General features: G+C 41.0%; 1 protein-coding gene and 1 pseudogene across 2 annotated transcripts in view; one reads left to right on the top strand and one right to left on the bottom strand.

Moving 5' to 3' along the window:
• The first annotated feature begins 1,587 nt into the window (after positions 1-1,587).
• On the top strand, positions 1,588-7,114 carry LOC147164318 (uncharacterized; annotated as a pseudogene). The gene is made up of 15 exons (XR_015096683.1): positions 1,588-1,676; positions 1,948-2,024; positions 2,380-2,462; positions 2,788-2,829; positions 4,143-4,169; positions 4,245-4,316; positions 4,404-4,469; positions 4,551-4,577; positions 4,640-4,684; positions 5,675-5,710; positions 6,005-6,085; positions 6,168-6,264; positions 6,338-6,447; positions 6,645-6,823; positions 7,010-7,114. The product of XR_015096683.1 is annotated as an uncharacterized LOC147164318 (transcript).
• Positions 7,115-7,969: 855 nt separating this feature from the next.
• LOC147164317 (ras-associated and pleckstrin homology domains-containing protein 1-like) overlaps positions 7,970-21,901 on the bottom strand; it is a 72,431-nt gene continuing 58,499 nt past the window's right edge. The window contains exons 11-20 of the mRNA XM_086090601.1: positions 20,002-20,076; positions 18,806-18,890; positions 16,131-16,252; positions 15,936-16,001; positions 15,631-15,774; positions 15,440-15,550; positions 14,829-14,927; positions 14,607-14,727; positions 13,446-13,576; positions 7,970-11,871 (exon numbers count right to left, since the gene is read on the bottom strand). Coding sequence (XP_085946727.1) covers positions 9,655-11,871; positions 13,446-13,576; positions 14,607-14,727; positions 14,829-14,927; positions 15,440-15,550; positions 15,631-15,774; positions 15,936-16,001; positions 16,131-16,252; positions 18,806-18,890; positions 20,002-20,076 — 3,171 coding nt within the window. The 3' untranslated portion in view covers positions 7,970-9,654. The remainder of the gene's footprint in view (positions 11,872-13,445; positions 13,577-14,606; positions 14,728-14,828; positions 14,928-15,439; positions 15,551-15,630; positions 15,775-15,935; positions 16,002-16,130; positions 16,253-18,805; positions 18,891-20,001; positions 20,077-21,901) is intronic.

Here is a 21,901-nt window from a genome sequence, read left to right as displayed (position 1 = left end):
TACTGCCACCTAGAGGCATTATGTTCAACATACCATAATATACTGCTTACCCTTTGGAGGCTTAAGATAACAGAACAGGAAAGCGTCTACAATGCAATACTGCCACCTAGAGGCATTTTGAAGGTAACTAATTAAGTTTTGGTTTTGTAGTTAGTATAGTATTACTAGTTGTATCACACGCCAGATTTTCCCAGTCAAAGCAATTTTCATCAAGAAATCTTATTTTTTTATATATATTACTATTTCTATTACTATTTTTACAGAGGACTTTTTTTTTAAGTGGGAAAAAGGGTATTTAACCTGTCAAGTAACAGATTTTTCAAATTTGTAGGTTCCCTTCAATTCCGTTTAAAAATATCTATATGATATGATTGAATGGAAAAAGCGCTAAAAATACTAATTTGCATGTCATTGGCTCGTCCTTATTCATGACGTTTAGATGGCTACACTGTTTTCTCTGTTCTTTCTGATTTCCAGACCTTTGTTTCTGCGGTTGTTTGTGATTGACCTCACCTCCTTTTCATTTTATGCTTTCATCTTATGCTAGTTGACCTTGGGGACCTTTGGTTTTCACAACAAAATCCATTTCAGAGTCAAAGCTAACTGTCATAAAACATTTACATCTGTAGGCAATGTTTCCGGAAGGTACATAAAACATTGCCTACAGATGTAAATGTTTTATGTACCTTCCGGAATTGTCAAACAAGTGTAAAAATGTGTTAACCAGTACCATTGTCTAATAACACTAATGTACCGTAATTCTGCGTGCAATTTGGAAATACATGATTAGACATTATGGAGCGGGAACACGAAGTTGTTTGCGACACATTACTGCCACCTAGTGGCGTTTGAAGGTATTGCTGGAATTAAGCGTTTATAGTTTCCACTGTCAGCAAAACTCCATCAAGCAATCCAAAAAAAGAAGCTACAAGCTGTTTTTTGCCGATTGCAGATGACATTTACTGTCAAAGTAAACATAAAAAAATATTACATGAGTATTTAAAACAACCACATAAATTGGCATTAAAGTCAGTTTCCTTAAATCTCGTGGGAAATGCTATATACATGCTAACAAATAGCATCTACGTAACAGTGTTTGAACAGTTTTAAGGAAGTGATGTGACCACAATCGGTGGAGCAACACAGTTACAGTAGGATATTTTTACCAATGTTCACAGGCATGTATTTGTTATCCTCTGTGAAGAACGACCACTATTAATGCAGTTTACGCAGGAGTTTTGCCTGGCCCCATCCACGTATATCTGGAAATGTATATTATGTCATTGCTGTATGTTTTTATAAAATCCAATATTAAAGAGTGATATTTTTCTTATTAAGAAAAAAATAATTACAACAATCTTTGTTTTGTTTTTGTGTGGGGCTGGTACAAATTAACATCACCCCATTCCGCACTTATTTAAAATGCTTAATGTGGTACTACACTTGAACTGAGCAAGTGGCGGCATGTGCATTAAATAAAGTGCAGATTGAATTACAATTTGTATGCTTTTAAAGAAACAAGCTGCTGCTTCATCCTCTTTGTCTCTGCCGTTTGGCTCAACGATGTGATTATGTCTGCAAAAACAGATGCCAGCTCCTGTGCTGCATTTCTGCACACTTCCAAGTCGGGAAGCATCGGGGAAAGGAGAGCTTCTAGAACAGGACCGCAATGCAAGGTAATGCCAAAGCTCTTTTGCTATTTTGATGGATTCACCTGAATTTGAATTGATGATAGACTTGCTCAATACATGCAACAGAGACTTTTTTAGGTCCATGTGTACTCATAACATCCAAGAAATCTGCCATTACAAAAACAAAAATGCTCACTTTTCATGGACTCTATCAGAGAGGTGCTTGTGACAGTATGTTTATTGTTGTGCACTGCGCTGTATCATAATGAGAGATGTTCCTAATATTTTGGTGACCTACTTTTTTTTTTTAAATCAGGATGAAGATGTTGCTTCAGTCGCTTCTGGGATGGACCGCCTTGCTCCTCCAGGCAGATCATCCAGTCTCATCCAGCAGTAAGTACACACCACTGATATTTCACATTATGCATTTATAGTGCATAATGTACTAGCCCCCCTTGAACTTTTTGACCTTTTTCCACATTTCAGGCTTTAAACGTAAAGAAGAATCATCAAGTGTGACACAATCACACTCGATTAATACAATCTTACTTCTTTTTTTTTAAACGAATAAATAACTGAAAAGTAGGGTTATTCCCCCCCTTTTCTCTCAGTGCAGCCAATTGACTCCAGAAGTAACCTAAATGACTGACGATGACAAATAAAGTCCACCTGTGTGTAATCTACTGTAATGTAAATGATGACATAACTCACTAGACGTTAATGTGGATTGTGTTGTCTTTGTGTGCAGGGTTTTTGTCATGTGATGTTTTCATTCTTCCTCCGCTTCCTCCTCCTCTCTTTCCTCCACTTCAGCGAAGAGCAGAATTGATAGTAACAGTCACACATACTGGTCACTTGATTAGATACACATTGCATATTCCAAGTGGAATCAGAATTAATGTAACAGCTACACTGCAAACCCTAAACACAGTAATGAAGATGTAGTCTCAATAAAAAAATTAAAAAAAATTATATACATATGTATGTATATATATATATATATGAGGACAAGCGGTTAAGAAAATGGATGGATATAGCATTATTATCATTGCAAATGTAGATGCCATTTATTGGATTGTGCAAGTGTACCTAATATTTTGGAAAGTGAGTGTGTGTGTGTTTACTGATGGTAAAATAATGGTGTTTGTTTGTTCAGGTTGATATAAGAGAACACATCACAGGGCCAAAAGGAGAGAAGGCAAGTCATGCTGGAATATAAAAAAAATATGTAAACATGACATTTTTTTGCAGAATGAATTAATACAAAATCAAAATAGAACATTTTACATATTGTAGTACAGTATTATTATTAGTCATTATTTTACTATCATGAATAGGATTCTTATTATTTGTCATTGGATTAATTAGTCATTGCACTGAGCTATAAGAGACATTATTATGCATTATGCATGACATAAAAAGAAAACAATCTTATTGTTTAAAATATTATCATTATACTACTACTATAGTATAATATATTATTATACTAATATTATATTAATGATTATTGGTCATTCTGATATTGGAATACTATTTAAAATGAAATAATATCTCTACAGTATTTATTAATGTATTATTTCATAATAATATTTGATATTTCATTAATTGTGTTATTGCGTTATATATGATGCAAATCTTTGTAATATTGTTTGGAACATTATCATTATACTCAGTGCTTCTCAGTTATTATTTTTACGCCTCCTGACCCCTCACCGAGGAAAAAGGCAATACTGTATTTCGTGCTCCCCAACTCTCCGCTGTGACTATAAATAGTATTTTTCTATAAAGTTGTTGTAAGTACACCTCTGGCGAGGAGTTAACACTCATCGCACAATCTCAGAGCACCACTGCCACCTACTGTGGTGGATGTGCAATTAAAATTTATTCGTACAGCAAAAATAAAAAAAATGATATCAGATATCATTCAATTTTTGTTTACATTGTCTACAATCAGTCACACTATTGTTTAAAAGAGGGGTTCTTAACCTTTTTGACCTTGGGGCCCAACTTTTCTTGCGCAAATTGGCCCGGGGTCCATTCACATATTATTTGTTTGTATTTAAATTGCATAACTAAATCAAATTCCTTTTAAACATTTAAAAGGAAATTAAGGATCCAATAACCAAAAAAAACAAAAAAAAAACATAAATAAATAACATTGTACAATGTGATCATCAAAAATACATTTATTGATGTTGTGTAAACGTTTGACTCCCAAGATGCCAAAGAGGCAAATAATTCCAGAAATAAATGAAGTTTAGAATCTCAAGTCCAGCTTATTACCACAAAAATAATACTTTGATTTGACCACAGCATGGCCAGGAAATGGTTTGTCTTTGGTGAGGTTTGTCATAACCTTTGATTCCTATTTTTCTTCTGTTCGGAATATTATTTAGTAGAATTGCATTATGATATACATCATTAAAATATCCATGAACACATTGCAGTCATTTTTATTCATCTTAAGTAGTCTGTTGTTGTAATTGTGTGTGTTTGTGCTCCTATTAAAAGGGCTGTCGAGGAGCCAGGGGAACAAAGGTAGACACAAAACGCACACGCGCGCGCGCACACACACTTGAAACATCAGAAACAAGAGCCTTGTGTATGTTTCAGGGTCAAGCGGGTGTAATGGGTGCCGAAGGAACAGCAGGAAAAAGAGGGCGGACGGGACCGATTGGGCAGCAGGTCCCCTTCAACGTCACCCTCAAACAATTCCAATCCCACTAGTGTGTACTGTAGGTGGCGCTAACAGGCCGTGTTTATTTCTTGCAGGGAGAGAAAGGCTACAGAGGCTGGAGGGGCCTCAAGAGCGAAATAGGACCACCGTGCCTGATGAAGGTACGCGTCAAAGTCATCTGGCATTGTTGTCAGATGTTGTTGTGGAAAGTTTGTTAAATTTGATGGATTGATTTTTAACAGGGCCGTAAAGGACGAGCGGGATTGCGGGTAAGGGCCCGGTTTACCGTAGAAACTCAAATTATGATTGACATTTATTGACGTCATTTCAGGGGGATAAAGGCTTGAAAGGAGACACAGGACTTAAAGGAGATACTGTGAGTAACATCATACTTATTTTCATCCCTGACTTTACCCAAACCACTCCAATAGGATTTATATGCTCACTGCACGGTACAAAGCACAACCCTTTTCTCGTTTTCCATCATCCAAAGCATTTCTGGTTAGCCGGGACTCCGAGGATGCTGAGCAGATAACATAAGAGCCTCCTCCATGTTTTACAGTACGGACCGTGTTCTCTTCTTAGCATTTTTGTATCTGTGAACATACTGTAGAGCTGATGTACCTGGCCAAAAAGCTCAAATTTGGTCTCATCTGCATGACAAGCCACAAATCTTACAGGAGAATGTCCTGTGGGTAGACGAGACACAAGTGGAACTTTCTGGCAAGGCACGTCAGCTTTCACAGATGCATACATAAACTATACCAAGAAAGAAAAAAAACGCTGAATCAACTCGAATTGGTACTTTTGCAGACGAAAAACGTAGTCCAAAAAAAAAAAAAAATCCAATTTGGTCATAATGGTAAATGGAGTGCACTTAAACCATATAGCGATTTACATACACAATATGTGCTTTAACAAAATCTCATCATCAGTTTTTTTTTTTAACATAATGGAGTTTACCAAGACTGTATGTAGGAGTTTCATGATTTAAAAAAAAAAAATAATAATAATGCTGTTGATAAATTTGTATTTATTACTTTTGTCAAATTAAATTTCTTTCTGTGACCACTGTGTGTTTTTCTTTCATTAACATACGGGTACAAACAAATGTGTCCACCTGTCTAGAACGTTCCAAGGTGTAACCTGCTTCTCACCTAGTCATCTGGCAAAGGCTCCATTCACTCACAACCCAAATCAATCCAAAACGCTGTAAAAAATAAAATACTAAAAAATGGATGAATGCAGATTCTCCACATATTTTTTCCCCCTATGGAGTTCCTCAGGTGGCAGTTCTAGGGCCCCTAAACCTTTCTATAAGATATTCACCCCTTGACTAATGACAACCTGTGTCTTATATCCACAGGGTGAGCCGGGCATCACGAGGACATGTGGCGAGAAGGTAGTACCACAGATCCATTTCCAAACACTGTGGACCATTGGGACCAGAACGCGATTCGTTGGTTTCTGCAATTGTTTGTTTTCAGTATACATTTTGTGTCGTTGTCATTTAAGAGACTGATAATAGAGTTGCTCAAAATGGGCCGAACGGGCAAAGGGCCCATTCATTGCTGTTCACAGGTTTAATTCTCCTCCAGTTCTTAGTTGTTCCACTTGTATTCCGTTCTGACTCCTGAGGGTCCACTGTAAAAATATCTTTGTTGTTGTATTGAAAGTAAGTACATTGTCATCCCAGGGTGCCAGTGGCCTGTGGGGGGAGCCAGGTCCTAAGGGGGTGCAGGGCTCCAGAGGAGAGCCTGGTGGCAGAGGAACCATGGTAGATTCAAACAAAAAATGCGGATGAAACTTAATGTTGTCTATAAACCTTCTAAACGTCGCTTTGGTATTGATCCATGAAGGGTTTGAAGGGATCAACTGGGCCCACCGGAAAGCTGGGTCAACCTGGTTTGGCGGGACTGCCTGGTTTGACTGGAGAGCCGGGACTTGCAGGACAAGGTGTGCCACAACCACACATCCCCATCCTGGCATTGTCGTAGAGGAGACCTGATGATCTTTGCTCGTCTTGCAGTGTACCTTCTCGCAGGTCACCCGGGGGATCCAGGAAGTCGAGGTCCCTCAGTCGCATGTAGCTGCTCCAGGGACCGAACCCCTGAACGATTGCCGGATCGAGTCCAGACGGTCTGTTCAATCCTACGGCGCACTTGATGACTAACACAGCACACTACCGACAATGAATGCTAACAAGATGTCTAAAAACTCCTGAACTCACTTCGATATTGTTCCTTGGCACCGAAAGGCCACATGATGGCGCCAGTGCAACACTTTAAACGAGCTCGATCTGTTGTCGGTTCTTTTCTGATCGATTGCCTTTGCAGATATTTATAGCAGACGGAGAGACAACGATGAGGAGGCTGCAAGGGGAAAATGTGATGGTTCTTCGGACCGACAAGCAGGCTCTCTACATATACACCGAGGCCCAGTGGATCGATGTACTGGTAATTGCGTTTTATGACCTCATGGCAGGCAGGACTCATCGTTCTCCAATGAATAGCATGTAGCGCCACATTTTGGGCTTTCTTTTTGTAAAGACATTTGGAAATACATATTTTACTGTTCATCGGACAACTGTGTGCTTAATTTAATGGAAGGACCGCATCAAATGTGTTCTGTAGTTTTCCATGGACTCTTACTAAATCTAATTTGTTTTCTCTTTCTTTGCTGCTGTCTTCGACGGACCAAGAACCCAAATAGTGAAAGCTTACCCGCTTGAGTCCTCATGGGTTCCCAACATGTTCATTTCAACACGCATGAATGAATCTTGTTTCAGCACTTCATCATACTCTAATAAACCTTTTGAATGCAAGTAATAATGCTGTTGTTTTGTCAATAAAGTTTAGCAATGCAAGTAAATTTTGTGGGATGTGACCACATAGCCTAAATAAAGCAAAACAGTTAGTACAGTTAATAGCCAATAATTTCTGTATTTGTGAATGTAAAGGTTTTAATTTGATTTTTAATACCACTGGCGTCAGGCCAAAACTTGTCATGTCAAAATTTGGTAGGCTATATTTATTATTTTTTGACAAATCTACACTATTGTTCATTCCACATGCATGCGCTATTTTTACAAATTGACTAATCTAGTGTTGAACGTGACTTGCTATCTTTGCCAATGTTTACGGTTCAACAAACCGTTTTTGAGGTCTGCTGAAAAGTGATGATTTGGGAGGTACGAGGATTCCACCCGAGGCCAGCGATATGTAGAACATTTAACTTCCATATAGGGCAGCTGACTAGCGTACCAGGTGTGGGGGAAGCTTTGAACACGCCTCCCACTGAGGGGCGAATGTTTGCGAGTGTTTACGAAGGTAGTGAATGTGCGCTCCCATCAAAGTCCACAAATGTTTGCCTATAGTTTTAAATGGGAAGTCAACCCCAAATATGTTGTATGTGACCCCAAAAGTCTAAAAACGGCAGTCATTAATACTGAGCTTGTGCAATGAGTTAAGCAAGCAAAATCCACCTGTTTTTATCCATCTTGGTTAGGAGGCGGCCATTTTGCTGCTTGCTGTCAACTGAAAATGACATCACAGTTGCTCAAGGGTAATGACCAATCACAGCTCACCTTCAGAAAACAGGTGAGCCATGATTGTTACCTGTATGCAAATAAATAAGCACATCATGGTGAGAGACTCTTATGTTAACGGCCTATATATATATTTTTTTAACAGTGTATTTGTTCAAATGGACAACACACTCAGCAATGTCTTTTACAGTGGCGACTACTTGAAGAAATATGGCAAGTGGAATTTTAGACTTGCGTAAATTGCTGTACTTGTTTAATGAAAAGCATGATCTCTAAATTCTGTCCCAAGTGGCTGATGCAGCTGGCAAATAATTACAGCATGGTGTTTAAAAAAGTAGAGGCCATTCGAGAAGTTTATTTTATTGCCAGATTAGTCAGATCACGGATTGATTTGCTAGCTAACTAACTAACTAACTGAACGGATGTATCGAGGTTTGTGTTGAGCAGACCTAATCTGACATGAGCAGTCGCGTGCTTCGGTGTGGCTTCTTTGTAACGCCACCCACGGCAATGTGGCATACTACACATTGCTCACTAATCGACAAAAGTATAAGTCAGCAAGTCATAGATCGTCACCTTCCTAAAATATTGGCCCAAGTCATTAAAAAAAAGTATTTTATACTGATTATATTTATTAATAATTTCATTTCAGGGGTAGAATTTAGGGATGGGCGAGTATCGATACTAGTGATTGGTATCCGGCCAACAGGCCTTATTTTTAGCTTTCGAGTACTCATGGATGCTGCCGATGTCAGCTATTGATACTGAAGGCACAGAAAATGTGTCATCAAGTCCTCCTTGGCAATATTTGGCACTATACTGAGACAGTCAGACCCATAATCTGAGAAAGGTTTCATTCACAATGTTTTGTCATTGTGTTGAATGAAATTTTATATATCAAAAGTACTATAGCCTGAGGTATTCGCAATTTAAATTTTTGTTTTAACTAAGGACATAGTCTATTTTAGCACAGGTGGCCAGCAACATGTTTAAGGGGGTGCGGGGTTGGGGGGGATCAAAATATGACTAAGGCCATTATTTTAAGGTGACGACATATGAAGTGTGAAGAAATGATGAAATTACAAGTTTTCATTTAAACAGACAGTTTAAGCAAGATGAATAACACTTGACATCAAATGAAACTTTCCTTTGACACCTTTAAAACTTCAAATAATAATTATGTGGTAATAACATCTTTCCAGTATTAAATAATTTGATATCAAAACACAGAAAAGGTTTGAACTGAAAAAGCACTCAGCTTTCTCCCAGTCCACAACATAGATTAACTATAAACACAACTCTACAGCACCTTGCATCCTTCATCATTGCTGCGGGTCCATTTGGGTACCAGCTTTCATGTTTCTTCCCAGGAAAAACTAAAACATTTTTAATGCAAAGCTGCACATATATCGTGGAAAAAAAGTTTAAGGGGTTTGCCGGTATACACAAAAGGTATATACCAAAACACACAGTATAGACATACTGCATTTGTGTATATACGGTATGTTTCTTGACTGAATAGCTTCAACATATACTGCTAATGATAATAATTTTAATGATAATGCGTATTAAGTCAATAGCAGTCAGAACCAAAGCTGCTTCCTGTTTGGGTTCCAGTCAGAAGTGACCCGCCTTCTTCCTTTCATGCATGAGATTTGATTGAACCAATCAAATCACTACTTTGGCTGGATTTTGTTCTGACAGCATCTTGAGGATTAAGGAGGAGTCGCACAACTCAAGACGGAAGATAATTCCACCGCGGGGACGTGATAAATAGTTCCAAAGTCTTTGCTTGTCGTCTACCACTCGCTGGTCAGTTTGGTGCTTTGGTCCCGTTTTGGCGGTGCGGGAGGCGGTCCTCGCCGCAGCGTTGCATAGCCTGAGATGTTAGCGCTGTGTTTGGCGGACTGGGAGTGCGCGTGGTGGCGGGACAGCGTTTGCGTTTGCCCGCGCGCCGCCTGCTGCTGCTGAAGGAGCTCGGGCGGCGGGGGCGGCAGGAGGGCCATGTCGTCCATGGTGGCCACGGGCTCCATCTTGGAGGAGGGGAGGAGGTGGGAGGATGTAAGTGAGCCGTGGCGGGAAACCGACTTCCTCTTCAGGGTGCGGTTAAGGTCCTCCAGGAAGTGAGTCTTAAGTGACAGGTTGCTCGGTCCTGTGGATTTGGGTGACGTGGGGGGCACAGGGGAGGAGTAGGAAGACAGGGTGGGCGGCGGAGACTGAGAGAGCGGCGGCGGCGACAGCGGCAGTGATGTCGTAGTGTCGTATGGGCTCGTGTTGCTGGAACGTCGGTTTAGCGCCGGTGGCGCCACCGCGCCTTTTTTCAGGGAGCCTTGCTTCCACGAAGACGAGAGCGGCGCCGGCGGCTGCTGTTGCTTCTGAGGCTGGGGGTTGACCACGGCCACCTTCGGCGGGTGATGGAACTCGGACGGGTGGGGCGGAGGAGGAAAAAGCTCAAAGTCACTTGGCGGGGGCGGGAAGTAGTCTGGGGATGCCTCAAGGTGTTGTGGTTGGGAGAGAGGAGGCGGGGGCGGAGGCGAAGGGAAGTCCGAGGAGGAAGACTGGTGGTGCTGGCTTGATTGGAGCCCCTGCAGCGCCAGCGGCAGGTTGGCCAAATTCAGCTTCCCCGGCTTGGGAAGCGGCGTGGGAAGTGCAGACGAGTCCTTGGAGGGCGAGCCGGTCGCTGACGAGGAGCTGGAGGACGTGCCGGCTTGTCCGAATTTGCTGAGCAGGCTCTCCATTTTCTTGGGCTTGTCGTCCGGCGCCTCACCCGAATTAGAGCGCACGGACGACGCCCTCTGCGGGGCTGGTGGAGGCCCCCGCTTGGCGGAGCCAGTGGATGAAGTAGGCGACTTTTTGATGGGGGAGCTTGTCTTTGAAGAAGGCGGAGGGGGGAATTCGGTGAGGGATCCGTCGGGAGGAGGTGGGGGGAACTCCGGGGACTGGGGAGCGACAGTGCCGCCTGGCTGCCATTTTGGTTTCACCTTGACTGCCGGGGGGGACTGAGGGGCGCCGAACTTTGATCCTTCCATGGAGTTTGAGGAAGGAAGAGGGGAGGGAGCGGCGTTCCCCGGGAACTGATTGACAATCTGCTTGACTAACGACGAGGTAGCCATGGAGATGGAGGACGAGGAGGAGGAAGGGGAGAGGACGAGGTTTTTAGAGGAGAGGCTGTGCTGCTTGGGCAGGGTGGGGGGCGGCTGATTGGGGGAGTGGCCTGTCGATAAACTCTGCTGCTTCTTGACAGGTCCGTGGCTGCAGACGGGCGGTGTGGGTGACACTGGAGATAGTGCGAGCGGGAGGGAGGAGGGGCCTGCGGGTTTCCGCGCAGTTTGGGGAGGAAACCCACCACCGGTGAAGGTTTTGGGTGGTGCCGCAGGCGGGGCATTGGGGGACAAGGGCTGCAGGGAGGCAGGCAGCGAGAGCTCAGCCGGAGGTGGAAGTGGAGAAGATTCTGCAGATATAGCCGGGGTAAAGTCATAAACCATGTTGGGGAACTTCTGCGCCAGGAACTGCTGGAGGCCAGCGTTGGACAGTTGAGAGTGGTGATCCAGCGTGAAGTCGAGGGGCGGAGGCAACTCGTTGCTTTCCAGGATCTCCGGCGGCGGAGGTGGTAGGTACATGGATTCGTGCAACTCATCCTCCGATGGTGGAGGACTGAGAGCCGAGGGAGCGGGTAGGCCGAATTTCAGCACGGCTGCGGGCGGAGGAGGCGGTGGGGGGGAGGGGGGCGATGGGGAGGTGGCAACATAAGCGGCCGGGAGAGTGTTATAATTGGGCGGCGGGGTGGCTACGGCTGGCTGCGCTCCGGACTGGTTCTGGTTCTGCAGGCGAGCAAGCGTGCTGTACTTGATATAGGCGGCCTCACTTTCCGTCACGGACAGGGCCGAAAAATCATCAGGTGGAATCAGCCCGTCGGTGTAGCTGCTTCGAGAGGGTGGTGTCTGTGACTGGGGAAAAGAGGAGACGGTGGGGATCTGCAGGGGGATGGGCCTACTGATGGCATCCATCTTCATCATCTGCATAAAACAAAAGAAAAAGCAGGACCAGAAAGATAGATGGGAAGGTGGTAAAGGAAAAGGGGAAAAAGAGAGGAGGAGTGACATAAAACAACCATTACTTTATTTTGTTACGTTCCAAAACAAAATGCAGCAAGTCCAACAGCAAGCCAAGGCAAAAACTGCAGACACAATAGGAAACTCGAGCCACTGCACTCTAGTAAATTGGCGCATCAAACGCATTAGAGTAGACTTGCTGGTGCCTTTCACACACAACTTTCTTTTCTTACAGAGCTGATGCGGGGTGTGCCATGAAGATCGATTTCGATTCAGCCACACCTGCTTTCAACTTGGGGCGCACCGATGGCCTATCACCAATCCCCATCTTTTAAAAAGTCTGACCTGCCGATCTCGATTTTTGCCAATCCCGTTTTTTCCCCCCATAACAAGCAGCATACACCTTCAGTGTTCCAATCTTGTTTTATTGTAAAACATTGAAAAATGTGTGTGCAATAATACAAATGGGTTGTTTTAACTGCACATGAAGTAGTCTTCTAAAAAAAGAAAAAAAAAGGCGATTAGTCATCTCAGTGGCTGACTATTTAAGACTTCTGAGGAGGGAGATGATATTGACGGATAATATCGGTTTATTTTTAAGGGATCAGTTGATCACCGATCCCACAAAATTAAGGAAATCGGACGGCCAATTGATTGGTGCACCCCTACTTTCAACAAAACAAGGTTCAATAAAGTTTGTGCCCATTTTTACATGTATTAAGTAGTGATAGATCAAAGGATCAAAGAAAGGTTTCTATAGTAAAGTTCCCAGTGTCAGCAGCATCTTTTATAAGGTTAAGTGAAAAGTTAACCCAGTTTTAAATAGATCTTGCGACGAACGCAGCGAATGTTGGGTTTTTGTCAGGGTTTGCAAACGCTTTCACAAGATGTTCACGGACAGTGAAAAACTGTCTGAACTTGTTACAAACCTTGCCGAAACCCCCAAATTCGCAAACATTCGCCGCTCAGTGAGATCCGAGCTTTATCGGCCTTCAGATTTGTAAAAAAAAAAAAGAAAGGAAAAAAAAAAGCAGATGCCGATATTTGCCTAATATTTTTGCAAATCGGCCTGGCCAATTGGTCTATCCCTGTGTTAACCTGCATAAATCAAGGACTTTGTGTTCAATCACAATCACACCCAGCATCCCATCCATGTAACTGTCACAGACACTTGGGGGTCAATTTCAAACGAGGTTCTTGTGTTAGCACGTGTCATCACACAACAGATTTCAAGCTATTTTCACAGCTGCTCCACTAAACTAGAGGATTAGGAGTAGTGGATCGAAATGTTTGCTATCATGCTGATTGCGAAAAACAAAACAAAACATACAATTGTTTGAACACGCTCAAACTACTTCCTGTCTAACCTCTGCTGCTTCCACCACCTGCACACAGTGGCACTGCCATGAGCACTTTCACCTTTGACCGCTGGCAGGAAAGCAGAGAGGAAACATGGGAATTGCGGTCCGACAAAGGACAAGGAAAAGAGTCGGAATTGTGTGCGTGTGTGTTTGTGTGTATTTTGCATGTAGTCGCACCTCTCCTTGTGTTCCCCTCCTCCATGCATCAGAGAAAATGGAGCTGACGACACTCTGGGAGCGGGCATGGCCTGATGATGTCATCTCTGACACGCCACTGTCCGATTGGCTGGAGTGGTTGGACTGAGACTCTGATGAGTGGACAGAAAAATAAAAAACATTTGATTTTCCTGCCATTTTTGGTTCATTCAATTAATTTTGTGCCCTTTTAGGAATCATTTTAAAATTATTCATTTGATTTGATGCCATTGTGGGGGTTCATAATTTTATCTTGTGATTTTATCAAATAATTTGATTTGGACATTTTAGAAATGGTTAATTTGTTTTTGTGTCATTTTAGCAATCTGTCATTTGAAGATGTGCCATTTTGGAAATTATTTTTCTTTTTTTAAATACTTAGAATTTCAATTTGGCTTAAATTAGGAATAATTAATTTTGTTTTGTGACAATGCATGGAAATATGTCATTGTGTCATTTTAGAGACTCTTAATGTGATTCTGTCTGACATTTTGAAAACGTCATGTGCGATTTTAGAATTTAATTGACGTGGACTCATTCGAAAATTTGAAAAATTTTTCATTTTAGGAATCTCAGAATTTCGGGTCATTTCTGTCTGGACTAACACATTTTAGAATTCTTCAATTAGTTGTAATATCTTAGAAATTTTCGCTTTTGAAACGGTTTAGGAACCATTGGACTTATTGTCATTTTAGACATTTTTGTGATTCATCAATTTATTTTTGGGAGTTAATTAAATGGGTGTTAGGAATCTTATTATTTTGAGACATTTTAAGAATTCTTCATTTGTTTCACTTAAAAAAAAAAAGATTTCATGTCATCTTTGAAATTCATTCAATCACTTTTAGTAGTTTTTATATTTTTTTAACTCAATTTTTTTGTTAGAATTTTCATTCTTGATTCGGGGTAATTAAGATTGTAAGACTACCTGTTTTTTTCTTCTTTTATTAAAGCATATAACATGGACCATAATCTGACTCAAGGTTATAGGAATTTTATTTAATCACCGCTGATCACGTCTGCAGTATATTGAACTGAAACATATCCCTGCCTTAAAATATTCACCTCATTCTGAGCATATCCATTTAGACTGTGCGATGCCCTAAGTTGACACTGATGCTAAACTTGTGAAGACAAGATCACCTGGAAGACTGGATGAAGAAGAGCCTGACTTGATGGAGGAGGAGGAGAGCGAAGACCAGTCATAGGCGGCCTCTGTCCTCCTCATGGCCTCCTGAAAGTTGATGTACAGCTGCTTGCCATACTGCAAGAAAAAGACAACATTTAAAGCCTTGATGCCATCGTTGATCATTTGTGCCATTCAAAGGCCACGCCAGTCGGCCATGTTTGATGTGATGTTGTTACCTTGGCGATGCGAATACTGTTGACCCACTGCTGGAGTGTTCTGACGTCATCGCAGCAGAGATACTTGATGTACTGAGACTTCTTCTGGATTTGAGGGTGCTACACAAACACATACATTTCTACAAGATGCTTGACATGCTGCCAATTTGACACAGAAAAAATAAAATTACAATTAAATACTCAAGCAGGGTATCTGCAGGGCGAGGATGCTAAATGTCCTTAAAAAGATGGTCTTACAATTTGAAACATTTAAGACCTCTTATCCATTTAATGTGAGTATGGGAAGTGGGAGCTCAAGATTATATAACTTCCTGTTATTTCAATGATAATTTGTATTCCTCAAAAAGGGATAAAACTTGGATTGACAGAGCTTTTGACCAAATTTTCACACATAATTTAAAAAGAAGAAAATTATTTTTAATGAATTTCCATTACCTTTTTGTAATTACATAGTATGTATATTCTACCACAACTTAGAAAAATAAACATCCATGTTGCTATCACAAATTGTCAATTAGGTTTTCACGTAATGTGGTAATGAAATTGCTGAAAAGCCACCAGGGGGCGATGTAGGCCATGCTGCCATCAAGTATGATTGATGAAGAGTGTACCTTAAGCACCATGCAGAAGTCGGTAGGAGCCTTGTACTTGCTCTTGTAATCTTGGCCATGGTAGACGTTCACATGGTCTAATTGGAGAAAACACACCAGGTCTCTGGACGCCTACACAGACAAACACACGAGTCATCTTTTTGTTTGATAACGTTTCCTTATTTCACATTCACTTAGGCACAGTCACGCACCTTGGCTTTGCCTTTGGGGACGTAGTAGATACCGGAGGCTCTCAATAGGAAGTAGCGTTTCTTCCAGGACTTTTTTCCATCCTCCTTCAGCCACAGCACGCCCTCCATCTCCGGGACTGACACAGAGCTGCCGCCAAAACACTCCTGACACACAGACACAAAATGGGAAATGGTCAGCAAGCGAGAGATTTACAATAGCCGATACTTCTTCACAACAGTCTTTTTCAAACACTTAATCGTTTGTTCATGATGAAGTAATCATGTTCAAGATGCGTTTAGGGATGCAGCTGGCAACATCAACTAACCTCTAACAGTGCCTCTTTGTTTCGCTCAGCCATCTCGCAAGTCTCCTTCCGGCCCAACAAATAATTCTGCAGCACAAAAAAATCAGCTATTAAAACATACATGTGTTGTTTGTTTTTGTTTTTTGTTTGGGATGGGGGGAGGGGGGGGCAGAAGGTGGAGAGGGAGTGGTGGTGCAAGTCAATCAGGTGAATTACCTGTGGGTTTTTGAACACCGCATACTTCTCAATGCGTTCAGTGAACATGAGGCGGTTCTGACTGTCTCTGGTCCAGTTCAGCAGGTTCTCCACCAGGTTCTCATGATCCTCAAAGACACGTTCTGCAAAGAATTTCCACCATATAAATAATAGAATATGAATATTTTAATTGATAGGTTATATCTTCAACTGACATCCATGCTTTCCAAAAACAATTTGAAATGTGGACTCATCAGACCACAGCACACTAAGAAAAGGTGTCAGCATTTCTGGGTGTTACCTTTTCTTTTTTTTCCCTCAGAAAAAAAAAGTTTCTGGGTGTTACCGATGTCTTTTGCTTTTCATGCATTTGTCTATGTAGCGACAAACTGTGTTAACGACAATGTTTTTCTGAAGTGTTCTTGAGCCCATGTGGCGATATCCTTTTTACAATGAAGCGTCACGGGCATTCTTTTGATTATATTATTGACCATTAATGATGAAATCCCTAAATTCCTTGCAATTGTAGGTTGAGAAATGTTGTTCTTACACTGTTGGACTATTTGCTCCCACAGTTATTTACAAAGTGGTGAACCTCGCCGTGTCCTTTTTTCCCCATTTTTGAGCATTTCTCAACTTTCCCAGTCTTTCGTTCACAGTCCCTGTGCCAGCTTTTTGGAATGTGCTACAGGCACCAAATTCAAAATGAAAATTGTTGAAAAATCACATTCACGTTCATTACTTTGAACATTAAATATCTTGTTTCTTCGACTGAATATAAGTCGAAAAATATTTGCAAATCATCGACTCCAATGAAGCGGTTTGGAAAATGGATGTATTCTGTTATTTACATTTTACCCAACATCCCAAACTTCATTGGAACCAGGGTTTGTATTTAAGAATGCAAACAATTTTTATTTAACAGTACAACTTTTGTCTTGAAAAAATAAGATGTAACTCATGAAATTGATTAAACTATACATTTTTCTTGTACAAATGTGACTTCTCATGACGCTGACTTTATTTCCATTTTTTCCCCTTTTCTTTTTAGTGTGGACATCAAACTACTTTGCAATAGTATGACAATGATTATTATTACCAGCATGCCCCTTTCCTCTCCAATTTTAGGCACATTCATGATGAAATTTCTTCCTTTAGAACATATTAAAGCTGTTGTACACTGCGTTTTTAGTACACAAACAAGGGAGAAGAATTCATGGAAAACATCCCACGAGAGGAATTCAAGTTGTACCGGCGTACTCTCCAACCATTTGAAAGTGAATGAGAGATTAGTAAGCACTATCAACTGTACAGGAAATGTACTTGTGTAATATTATTGTATATTGTTGGAAATTGATTTTGTGATTTTAATGACTCATTTTAGACTGTCTCTTAAATGCGCCCAAGGACTGCCATTGAAATTTATCTTAACTTAGCTAACTTGGGCACATTTACATTATAAAATGTTGAGTCGACTAATGTGCATTGTCCCTTTCAAATAAATAAAATTCAAATTCAGTAACTGGTTTGGCCAATTAGATAATCGATAAGTTGTCAATTTATTTATTTTGTCTTCTAGTCGGAACACATTATTATAACAACAATATCCATTCATCATTATTAAAAATCATGACAAAAACTTTTCAATCAGTAGAGAAAAAAAATACAGCAGTAACTTTAGTAAAAAACTCAACTCATCATTGGTTGTCCTGCTTATTTGAGATGGTGTGTTTGTGCAAATTGAAGCACTTTCCTTCTTTTGGCACAAGAACAACACAAACAATTCCTGCACTTGGAAATGCGATATCAAAATAATTACATGGGGCCATTTCCTGTAGGGGGAGCAGGGAGAGGTCAGGGGTTACAATGTGATAGGAAGTGAGTGCCTCTCTCACTAAAGGACACACAGCGGGGTTTAGCTGTGTTTGTGTGTGTATAGTTAGTGTGTGTTAATGCTATGTGAAAGGACGTCTCAGTCAGTCACTAATTACATTAATTCAGAGTCACCAATTACTATGCATACAGCATTCATGGTCTAGCCAGTTTTCAGAGGTTTGTATCCACTAATAAGGTGCATTTTTAACCTTCTGCTTTTTTTATACCACAAACACTGAATGGCTGGTAGAGCCCTCAAGATGTGGGTTACATCACACGCATCACCACACAGGACCTACATAAAGACTGCGTGTGTGTTTGTGTGTGCGTGTCAAAGACTGTTAAGTGGAGTTGAAGCTGATAGTACAGTGTGTAGATGTGTGCCCGCAAAACACACATCTCTCCCATCTACCCCCTCGAGGAGAGTGTGTACTCATCTTTGTTGTTGAATATCTGAGTGCACGCAGTCTTTGTACTACTCGCTGGTGTTGCGTTCAAGCACTCTGGGACTTGCTAGTGTACCAGTATTTAACAAGATAAAAATTCATGGCTATATCCAACCAGGCATCCTTCAATTGTTTATGATACTGTACAAGTAGCACATAATAATGATTAGAAAATAAGATCCGTTCTTTTGAACTACATTAAATCTATGAGCCAATGTCATCAAAATTGAGGAAAGAGTTTGGCCTATGTTGACAACACGGACACACAAAATTGGATTATATTAAACTGACAAGTTAATGGGCAGTGTAACTTATTTAGTTGGGAATTAAGAAGAAAAAAAATCAGGAGGTGGTGGTTTGTGTGCGTTTTATTACCCATTTGCAGTTCATTAATGGTTTCCACCAGCGACCAGTCTGGACTGTAACCACAGTGGGACTTCTCCAGTAAACTGTCCAGAACCTGAAGTACAGGACATTGTCTACTTATTCTGATCACATGACAAATAACAAAATATAGGGATGGGTATCTATAGTTAAGATTGTATCGATACTACTACTCTTAACAATACTGCCTATCGATCCGGTGCCTTAATGGTATTCTTTCGGTATTTATTTATTTTTAACCAAAAAACTAACTTTATTTTTATTTTTTTATTACCATATCTTGCAACAACAATAATGTAAAATAAATATAAACAAAGGTTTGCAGAAAATACATGCTCTGAACAAATTATGATGTTAAATATAAAAACAATTTAGTGCAAAAGGAAACAGTGTAAAGCAACAAGAGCAGTGCAGAAGATTTCTGGACGAAGATCAGCATGATTACCGTGCGGGGCGTGCGGTCCGTCATTTGCTAAACTGCGAGAGCATCGTGCCTGAGCTACTTGTAATCGTCCAATGAATAGTCTTGGAGGGGATGATGGAATCCCTCCATTCCACTCTTCGAGCATGACTAATCAACCCACGACTGTCAATCAACTACTTAGGCCTGGACGGTGAGAATGACTGTTGAGCAGAGCGGAGTTTAAATGCTCGGATGCAACGGTAGCAAGTTAACAAAACTAACCCAACACACTCCACCTATAGCAAGTATAAACACTTTAGAGTTATATGGCATGATAAATGTTTTTATATAATAGTATGATTCATGTCATGTTCTCCACAAGCACAGGAAGGGCACGGAAAACTGCCAATCATCCCTCTCGTGCACGGCGGACTGGGACGAGACGTCTTGTCTGCGATCATGAGCTTCATTTTATTGAAATTAGAAACGAGAATACAGAGGTAAAACGTGCAAAATAATGTTCATATAGTATTAATAATAAATCGAAAATACATTTGATTAATTTCCCCAAGACCGTTTCGAGAAACCGTTAAGGGTGGAGCTTATTGATACGCACGTTTAAAAAAATAGAAAATAATTTAAGTTTAATTCCGGGGCTCGTTACCCATCCCTAATGATTTACATATCTGACTATAATAGAACAGGACAAAATACTGACACTAAGGCTACATGTACATACTCAAACTGATTCAGTGTCATTGTGCGATTGTAACGGGAGCTGTACCTGTCTGACTGTTTGCCTCTCGTCCACCATCATGGTCTTTGAGCTCTCGTCCGACAAATGAACGCGGATCACCAACTGTGAAGACAAACATCATCAATCAATATTGTTATCAAACTACTCTGGGCCTCATCAAATTACTTTTTATTCGTAAGAAAGTATTTGCCCACTTTTGTTTTTGTTTTATTGCACATGTATCACACTTAAACGTTCCAGATCATGAAGCTAATTTAAACATTTCACAAAATCAACTCAAGTAAATGCAGTTTCTAAATGAGGATTTTGTTAAGGGGAAACAACATCCAAACTTTTATGGCATTATGTGAAAAAGTAATTGCTGCTGTATCTAATGCTTGTGCCACCCTTGCCAGCAATAACTTAAATGTGAGATAACTGCTTCTGAGTTCTTTTTGACCCATTCTTGTTTGAAGAATTGTTTTAACTCAGTCACTGCCCGTTTAAACTCATACCACATGAGTTGCGGTTTCCGCAAAAATTTATTTGAAAAATTCCCCCAAACTTTAATTGGGGGAGTTGTTTGAGCCAAGACGGCATTCAACGTGGTGACGTCACAGCTTGGATCCTCGCCGGTGAATATTGCTGCGAGCAGTAGCTGTCATGGCGTCTCGACAAATACGTTCCGGGAGCTATTACATGCTAGCTTTAATACAAACAAAAAAACGTGTTTGAATGCACGGTACACTTTAATAGCCAAGTTAAGACATGGTGAATTACTGAGCGATGTTTGCATGCCCCAACACAAATGTTACAACCACCTTGCAATATGATGCAGCTGCACAAGCAGATTGTGCAGCCTTGCCAGCATGCGACATTCAGTAAATGAGGACAGTGTGCAAGCATGACTAATTTATATCCTTGCTGTAACGTCTAACTGTTCCTTCTTTAACTTTTCTAATTTTTTATGCTTTATGATGCCAGCACAGAATGGTAAGTGTTGACAAACAAGATGTGTGATGACACCCTTGTAGACCAGGAAATGGAACGACACACATAACACACATAGCCGCTCGCACGGAGAATGAAATATACACTACTAATAATGCATCTGATTTATATAGCGCTTTTCAGAACACTCAAAAATGCTTCACAATAGATACATTTCCACTCTGGTGGCGGCAAACTATGCATGCATTGTAGCCAGCATGAGTGGCACTTGAGTCAATATGTGTGAAGTGTCTTGCCCACGGACACAAACGACACATGCCTTTTAGAGAGAGCAGGATTCGAACAGCGAACACTCCAGTTACTGGACGACCGGCTCTCCTGAGCCACGGCAGCCACACGGTAAAGTCAACCCTTCCCAAGTTCCTTAGATACCATACATTATCAAATTAGTTTTTTCCCCCTTAATTTACTTATGGTGTAATATTATTTAAAACATAGCCTTAAAGGTTATCAATGGCAACAGTAGAACCCTTAACTCCCATGGGGACACGTTATTTGCTGAGGTTTCTGAGCAGGATCAACATACAGTACATGCAATGAAACATTCAGGTAACAGTTCATTTTGCGTTTGTGTGTGTGATGTGCGTAGTAAATCCAGGCAGTTAATCCAGCATCGCTCTTCCTCTCTCTGTCGGATTGGGATTTCATTCGCATTGGTCATTATGCTGAGTGTTGTATGTGTGTATTATGAGTGTGTGCGAGCATGACCCCAGCTGTTATCGACCAGCTCTTTTCATTGTGGAGTATCAGTGACCTGACCCACATAGCCTGGTCGGATGGACACGTGCCAGAAACACGCACGCACACAAACACATGAATGCACACACACAACATGGTGGGCTAACTTTTTGGCTCACTCAAAACGTGGCATATAAACGGTTCGGCATTCCCAAATTCAAGTATTTTGTATTTATTTTTAAATCTCTCCTCTATTATT

Source organism: Leptonotus elevatus, chromosome 12, assembly GCF_054856555.1.
Source record: "Leptonotus elevatus isolate MCC_2025b chromosome 12, RoL_Lele_1.0, whole genome shotgun sequence".
NCBI lineage: Eukaryota > Metazoa > Chordata > Actinopteri > Syngnathiformes > Syngnathidae > Leptonotus > Leptonotus elevatus.
The sequence above is the reverse complement of the archived record's forward strand: the minus strand, read 5'-3'. Positions and strand labels throughout refer to the sequence as shown.